This window comes from Octopus bimaculoides, chromosome 29 (assembly GCF_001194135.2).
Source record: "Octopus bimaculoides isolate UCB-OBI-ISO-001 chromosome 29, ASM119413v2, whole genome shotgun sequence".
NCBI classification, from domain to species: domain Eukaryota; kingdom Metazoa; phylum Mollusca; class Cephalopoda; order Octopoda; family Octopodidae; genus Octopus; species Octopus bimaculoides.
In genome coordinates, this window is record NC_069009.1 from 7,672,447 (window position 1) to 7,680,579 (window position 8,133).

The 8,133-nt window shown below is 40.6% G+C and overlaps 1 protein-coding gene across 2 annotated transcripts in view; it reads left to right on the forward strand.

Annotated features, from left to right (window-relative positions):
• Window positions 1–720: 720 nt before the first annotated feature.
• The window catches only part of LOC106883571 (trypsin), a 323,127-nt gene continuing 315,714 nt past the window's right edge, over window positions 721–8,133 (forward strand). For both annotated transcript variants that reach the window (XM_052977863.1, XM_052977864.1), the window contains exons 1-2: window positions 721–1,049; window positions 6,566–6,851. In XM_052977863.1, coding sequence (XP_052833823.1) covers window positions 882–1,049; window positions 6,566–6,851 — 454 coding nt within the window. In that variant the 5' untranslated portion in view covers window positions 721–881. The remainder of the gene's footprint in view (window positions 1,050–6,565; window positions 6,852–8,133) is intronic.

The following is an 8,133-nucleotide window of genomic DNA, read 5'->3' on the forward strand; positions in this document are numbered from 1 at the left end:
CGATAGAATAAGGACTAGGCTTACAAAGAATAAGTCTTGGGGTCGATTTGTTCGACTAAAAATATATATCAGGATGTTGGTAAGCCTCAAGCAATAGGCGGCTAGTATAGAGAACAAAAGGTGAACAATATACGATAAACTCCTGTGTATTAACATCATAAGTTATACACTTCTTCCTATTTCGAAGTTAAAAGGAATTTCGATAAGCTGAATGTTTCCATATAACTCCCAGGTAGAATACCGACTATAATTGTTTCATAACTAACTGAACTTCGTTACATAAGCAGTAACAAACACGACGCAGCTTAGCTAATCTTCTGGTCGAAGTCACCTCAACGAAGTTTACATTGCTGCTGGCAGTAAAGGTTTATTACTTATGTAACGAATTTCAGCTAGTGAAGAAACAATTGTAGTTGATATTCTACCTGTTTCAGTCCTTGTGTGTGTGTAAAGACAAACAAACAGACAGATCGACTCCGAGCTAGTTAGCTAGCTAGATATAGATAGATAGGTAGGTAAGTAGGTAGGGACAGACAGACAGACAGACAGACAGACAGACAGATAGATAGATAGATAGATAGATAGATAGATAGATAGATAGATAGATAGATAGATAGATAGATAGATAGATAGACTATTCACTCCTTTTTTGTTATTTTGGCTTAATGTTTTTAATCGTTTTTCTCTTTTTCTTCGTTTCTTTCCTCCACAATTAGGGATCCAGAAAAAATGCAAAGTTCTACAGTCCCAAGGAATCTATCATATACGCCAGTACCAACGGTGTCAACGTCTCCCTGATTGGTGGCAACGACAGTAACGACAGCGGCATCGCGAACAAACCGCTCCCAGCTAAACGGAAACATGTGGGAGCTATCAGTGTTATGTGCCGGCACTACACGTCGTGGGGAACATGGTCACACTGCACGTGGCGATGTGAGCAGTTCCGAACAAGAACCTGCCGGGAACCAGCCTTCTGTGGTAACACCACCATTAAGGTCAAACGCCATTGCAAGAAGCGCAACAAAAATTGCAGTTTCCTGTCGTACAAGGTGAGTACATCGCTGGCGTCATTGCTGGGACACATAGGCATAGAGACGCGCGCGCGCACACACACGCACACACACACACGTATATGTGAGCTCTTTCAACGAACTTCATGAGCCCGTAAAACTATTAACTAATATCTTTTTTAGTTTGTGTTGTTGTTCTTTTCTTTTCTATTTGAAAGCACACTGGAATGACGAGTGGTTAACCGATTACAGAGTGTAGTGTAAAAGCTTGCAACTTGATCAGAAACTTTGAACAACCTGACAAGTACCGCCAGAATTTTGGAATGGCCTAGCGTTCACATAGACCAACCACAACGAACCATCCATACCGTATCTCGAGATATTTTAGTCCAATGGAAAGGGATAGTGGAGGGTGTCCACAATTTCAGCTACGTTGACCAAAACCTTGTGATAGATCGCGTAGACAGGAATCTAGTTTCAGCTATCTGAAAAGTTCAGCGACCAGTTTAGCAAACTGGCAAGGATGCGTTTGAGGGAAGAGATCTTCAGCAACTGTTGGTGGGTTGCTCTGAAGGGAGTGATAACGGAACTGGTCAGGTTTAGTAAAGAAATGAATTAGTGAACAAATTAGAAGCAGTGATTATGACGATACCCGAAAACTGCATTGTCAGAGCTAAAGTGAATGTCCTAAAACGAAACAAAAGCCGTTCGATGGGCCTGAATGGAAGAGGCATGACGTAAAAGGAATGCGTTGCTACTAGGTTCTAAACAAGATGTGTCTGGTTTTCTAGCTAGACTATGCTCAACTGATGGAGCTAACATACTTTAGCACTTACATCGACAGGCTGTAGCAGCTCTCGGATGAAGCTGCTTCGAACCGATAACAGTAGCTGAGATACGAATGATAGGAAGTGGTTGTGGGTAGCGGGAAGTGGATGGCTGTCTGTATTATTATTTGGGTAGTCTGTATTATTTTACTAGTTTCAGCCAGAGGCTGGGGCTATACTGGAGCACCGCCTTTGAGCTTTACGCTAGAATTATTCGGCCACGTCCAGACAGACGTCTGATGCAACTGGCAGCAGAACAAGAGAATTTCCAGTTCTGAGAGTTGGGAAATGGTAGCAGTGCTGAGGAAGACGTGAACGGGAGATGTAAAGGATAAGTTCTAGTGTGTAGCACTTGGTCCATCAAAAATGTTTTTTCCGATCCATTCTAAATGTACGACTCTCAAGCTACTATTGTAAAGACTTTGAAATGTTGAGTGATATTCATATCGAATTAAAATGCGAGGACGCTAACCTGCAAGCTAATGAGTCGGATACGGCGGAAGTGAAATCTGGTCGGCACCATTCGGGGGAATAGCATGTGATTATGGGACCAAACATTAACTTGCAGAAGTAGGTGGGCAGATTTGCAGCTTGGTATTTGGAGAGGTAAGTCTATGCTGTCGTAGGGCGCTGGTGAGTTGGACAAGTTGGACTAGTGAAAGGCTGGTTCGGTGCGAACCTCCTGGTGGATAGCAGCCAGGATGAGGTTACGAACAGAATAATTAGTGTCACCCAGAAATGGACGGAGAGAAAGGTAACCCTTAAGGGTTGAACAGTAATGGAGACAGCCTACAATGCTTCCGTTGTATACGACTGTTTCACTTTGACCTTGTACAACGGAAGGTATGGTATTGTTTGAGCTTACTACGGCTGACTTTGACCTTGTAGTATTGTTTGGCCTTGACCTTGTACTCCTGCTTGGAAGTCATTGTTTACCCGAGTTTTCGTTTGACTAACTTGGAGAAAATCATTTTCTCTAAGTTTACTGTCACTATCAAGGTGAGAATGTGATGCGCAAGTTTCATCTTCAAGTTCTTCTTCCAGAATATCCACCAACTGATGGGGGATACACCCTCTGTCCACTTCGGCTTCATGATTCCAGCTTCCATTGTTCATCCATGTCCTTTGTCTGGTCTAGGCACTGAAGGCTTTGCAATGTTCACGCGCTTCCATATCCTGGTCTGGAAGATGCTTCATCGAACATGTTGCTTGAGGACGTTTCTACATGGGAGCAGTGAAGCGAGATCGAATTGCTTAGATTTTGTGAAATCATCCTTCCAACCGCACTTTGCACGCAAGGTTGTGAATCGCAACGTATTTCCCTTTTCTGTCCTTTTGTTACCATACAGCACACATGTGAACCTCTCCAGTTCATTCATCACCGCCTCGTCGACTTCCCAAACACCCCTAGCTTGGAGAACGCTTTCTGAAATGATTCATCTGTCCCTTCACTTTCCACTTCCTTTTGAAGGCACTGGTACAATAACACCACGATAATCCAGTAATGCAGAACAGAGAACAGGCGTGGAAGACATTGTATGTTACTCTTTCCAGCTTTAAACAGAATTTGAAATCCTTCCAGGAATCTAGCATGGGTGAAGTAAGTTGAAAAATATGTCTGAATCGGGATTCCTCAAGCGAATGGATTTACAACCCTGTTCTTTGGTGGCATACATCCAACACAAGATCACACGAGTGTCAGTTTCTTCCTGTAAAGATTCGAGAGAGTGTATTTCGTAATAGAATGTGTTATGTCCATCCGATGTCAAGTGGTAAGCTTTTCCTGGTCGCAATTTCACAAGGGTGAACATCCCGATATTACAGTCCTTTGTCTCCTTCATCAGACAATCAGACATTAATGCTAGACAAAATGTAGCCTGAAGGAATTTGGCTCGTTCTTTACCTGACTTTGTCCATCTTTGGTAGGCTCTGTAATTTGTCTGCAGACCGCTAATTCCCGCTCTAGTCGAGTCACTTCTACCTTTTGATTTTGCATGTTTCATAAAAGTCTCTTCGATTGTTTTCTCGACAGCACACCTATTTCCTAGAATAAAGAATCTCGCCACACTGATAGCACCTCTCTTTAACAGATCCTCCGCACCGGGATGAGAATGTTCAATGTTGGCAATAAACATCGAAAAGAATGTGAGGCATCGTGCATAGTTGTGTCCTTTGAAGCCAAAGAAGGGGTCAGGCATAAGACAGAGGCATTGTGCGTATACTGTAAAGTTGTTTGTCTTTACAGCTTGTAGAAGGTACATTGTCAGCCAGACATGATCGATGTACGGCATCCAAAGCGCAGCAGTCTTTCCATGTTGGCCTGAGCGGATGTTCTCACGGAAATGGAGGTATTCTTCAATGTATGAACAAATTTCCTGATCATTCAATGCTGCATTTTCGATCTCCTTGCTGAGAGACATTGCTAGTCTCTCAATATAATCCCTGGAAGATTTCGGTAGCTTTCCAAATGGTACTTCTTCATCCCGATCTTGTAGAAAACAAGCCAGCACCAATCTCTCAAGGGCTTCCATCAGAGCTTTGTGGCAGTTAAGTGAACATGCATAGTTCTTGGCTAAAATGACACCCATCAAAGTCCCAGATGTCGTAAGACCGACTTCAAGTAAGATTTCAGCGAATCCCGTTTCACCCATCTTCTTCCCCAACACCTTCAGATAGCCACAGCCTAGATGGAATGTTCCAATCATGATGGTGTGGTCCTCATACCGACGTGTGTTGTGCCATGCTAGCGGAAACGCTTTCATACTCATGCCCAGGTCAAATGTAGTGATGAAAAATGCTGTCCAACTTCTTGTGAATCTCTGATATCTGTGATTAGGTGAGGTATGATCGGATAATACTCAATGGTTGTCAGTTGTCCAGGAGCGTCTCCAGTCAATGAAACATATCCTCCCTAGCCGGGCACTCTCTGCTTTTAACAGCACTGTGCACGCGGACAATGATCCAGAGGTTTTTCTGCATTTCTCCCGCAATTGTTCTCTCACCATCATCAATCTCGTTGACTACGTCAAATTGTGGAGACATGCGTTTTTTTTATGTAACACTCTGCAGGAACTTGCCTGGGCACTAATCTCAGTGATCTTTGCCCTGTTCTTGTGCTCTGCATAGCTGGCTGTGTTCCCCCAATATCTCCACCTTGATCTGGATTGAACTCCTGAAGCATAATTCCATGTGCTCGATGGATACTTCCAGCTCCATATGGATCATTGACAAGCACATCAAAGTTGTCAAAGTCTGAATGGAGCACTGAGGGACAAGATGAGTGTCGAATGATACTGAGAGGCAGTAAGCTCGAAGCACTGTCAACAGCTACTGTCAATGCTGTCTCAAGTTCAGAGAGAAATGAGTAGTTCTCATGTCCGAGTCAATTAAGAATAACTATGAACTCAGCACTGCGAAACAGAAGCTGTAAAAGTGGGCGTGGTCAAAAAGTCCATGGGGGTATCTTCCATCCCATACTGACTTGTTAGACACAGGGCTACATGAAAATACCCGTTAAAGTAAATCACAAGGGATGTGTACTATGACCTCCTCTTAGCCCATAGCCTACTTGTACTTCTCAATCTCTTTCAGTTCGTTTTCAGCCACCCGTATATCCCCAGGTATGACAATATCTATGATCTTAGTTTCCATCAACATTTTATCTACTATAGCAATGTCTGGTCGCCGAGCATCAATCACTGAGTCACGTTGAATTGTAAAATCCCAGAAAATCTCATGCTCACTATTCTCAGCGATACCTTCTGGTTTATGCTTGTACCATTTCAATGTCCTTTCAAGGCCATACTTCTCACACAATTTCCGATAGACATTCTTAGCTACGTTATCATGCCTTTGTTTGCATTCCTTTTGAGCCAGTTTGCTACACTCACAATATGTGAGACTGTTTTATTTTTGATGCCTTTATTATTATTATTATCATTATTATCATCATCATCATTATTGTTATTATTATTATTAATATTATTATTATCATTATTATTATTATTATTATCATTATCATTATTATTACTATTATTACTATTATTATCATAATATCTTCTTTTAATTTTGTTTCTATTTCCTGCCGGGTGTCTTCGCAACACTTAGAGCAAAGAAACCCACTGTATACATTGGTAGGCCATCAAAATAAACACATCAGATTGTTCATTTACAAACTCATGTGATAGAAAAAAAAGGAAGCAAGACAGAGAGAAAAAGGAAAGAATGGAAAAAGAAAAAAATGAAAAAAGAAAACAAAGAAAATAAAGGGGGAAAAGGAAAGAAAATTCACAGCGGCAATGCTCTTCTCAATATGTGTGACGTACCAGTTACGACAATCTTTTGCACTTCTTGCATGGATGGTAAGCAAGGGATCATCCTCAAATAATTTTCAGTTCCTTTTTTTATCATTTTCAGTGCTCCTGCAATCACTAGTACTGTAACCGTCTTGAGATGTCACATTTTTTCGATTTCAATCAGAAAATCTTTATATTTTCTGAGTTTATCAAATTTTTTTGCCAAGATATTATGATCACAAGGTATACTCATGTCAATCATTAAGCAAATTTTATTGTTTTCATCTTTCACAACAAGATCTGGTTCATTAGCTTTGATGGTCCGGTCTGTTTTCTCCTTTATTTACAGCCTCAGGGTGGTGCTTGTACCATTTGTCAGCAGTTTCGATTTTATCATTATTATTATTATTATTATTATTATTATTATTACCAGGTGGTTACTCCGCTGAAACGGGCCAAATACGTGCAGAACATCATCATGACCAACTTCTATAACAAGTGGTCACCGTGGTCAACATGCAGCCGGGACTGCAAGCAACGGCGCAAGAGGCAGTGTCGCACCCGTCTAGAGAAGTTCTGCCACCAAAGTTACATACAACAGACGCGCAGATGTCGACCGCCAAGTGGCGTCTGTAACAAGAAGTATACGCTGTCCGTGATGACCGCTGACCAGTTTTCGTCCAGCAAGAAAGGAGAAACCAGTAACCGGCAATCCGGCGGTAAGTTGAGAAGTAAATACTTTAGGTGTTGCAGCATATTTCACTTGATTCTGCATCCAAACATGTAACATATGTATATACACATGAATATATACACACATATGCCCAGTCAGCTTCCTGTCGTTATTGATGGTTGAATTATTACAGTATAAGGGAAAACACCCAGTTCAGACGTGTCTTCATCGTCAAGAGGATTCTTGTAGTATCTCTTTACATAGATTTGATTTGGCTGGAATTTGATTTTCGTTTGGAAGTTGTTCAAAAGAAATTTTCTCTCATGACGACAATTCGATAATATCTTGGATCACCGTTTAAGTAATATCGCCGACTTCTTTTAATATGTGGAACATTTCAGTTAGGTATAGCCTGCAGTTTCTAGTTTATCCATTCTGCTTATGATTATAAGTCCTGGATTCAAATTCAAGCTTTGAATAACTTTGTTGAAGATGTTCCCTGTTAGTGAAACATATTCCAATCCATAAGTTCTGTGTTTCCAAACGACTTGAGACAAGGATTTCAGTTTTCTTCTCCTAGACTTGAGTGGATGTAGGTACGTGTAATAACGATCTTCGAAAGTTCAAGGAGAATCCCATATAATTGTTTTTTATCCTGTCCGGCATTGAAAGGAATTACACGAGGCAACAAAAATTTGTTTTATTTGAGAGTTGGTGGAAAATGTCATCTTAGACATAGAAAGTTCATGGTTGTGTTAGCAAATATATTGATATTGAAAGGTGGATTAAATCAAGTTACTTTTCTTTTCCTAGTGCTTCTATGGTGCTCCTTGTATAGTTACCTCTATAAAATGACTTCTATCTAGCGTATAGTAAAGGATGATTTCGTTAAAGATGTGTCTGTCTTTCTTTGAACTCGCCGAACTATTTCTGGAAAAGTTGAAATTTGTTGTATATCTATGGTGTCCTCTATGTCTTTCTATCAAGATAATGTTTGCCTTAACAAGTCTGCATGCGTTAAGTTGTCCTAGTCAAACTCTTTGAATATTCCTATGAAACTTTTTCTTCATTTACCTGATGTGTGGCCATTTATGTTAAATGAGATTGTTAAGCCGTCATCTCTGTACAAGCCTGCACCATGAAAATGATGTCAACAATAAACGACCTCATGAGGTCGGAAACCTCAGTTCCATCATACATTCTATGAAGACATCGAACAAAAGATCACTTGACAATATAATTGTGGCATATAATAGAATATTAGGAAGCGCTAGAAATTCGTTATTATGCCTATATATATATATATATATATATATATATATATATAT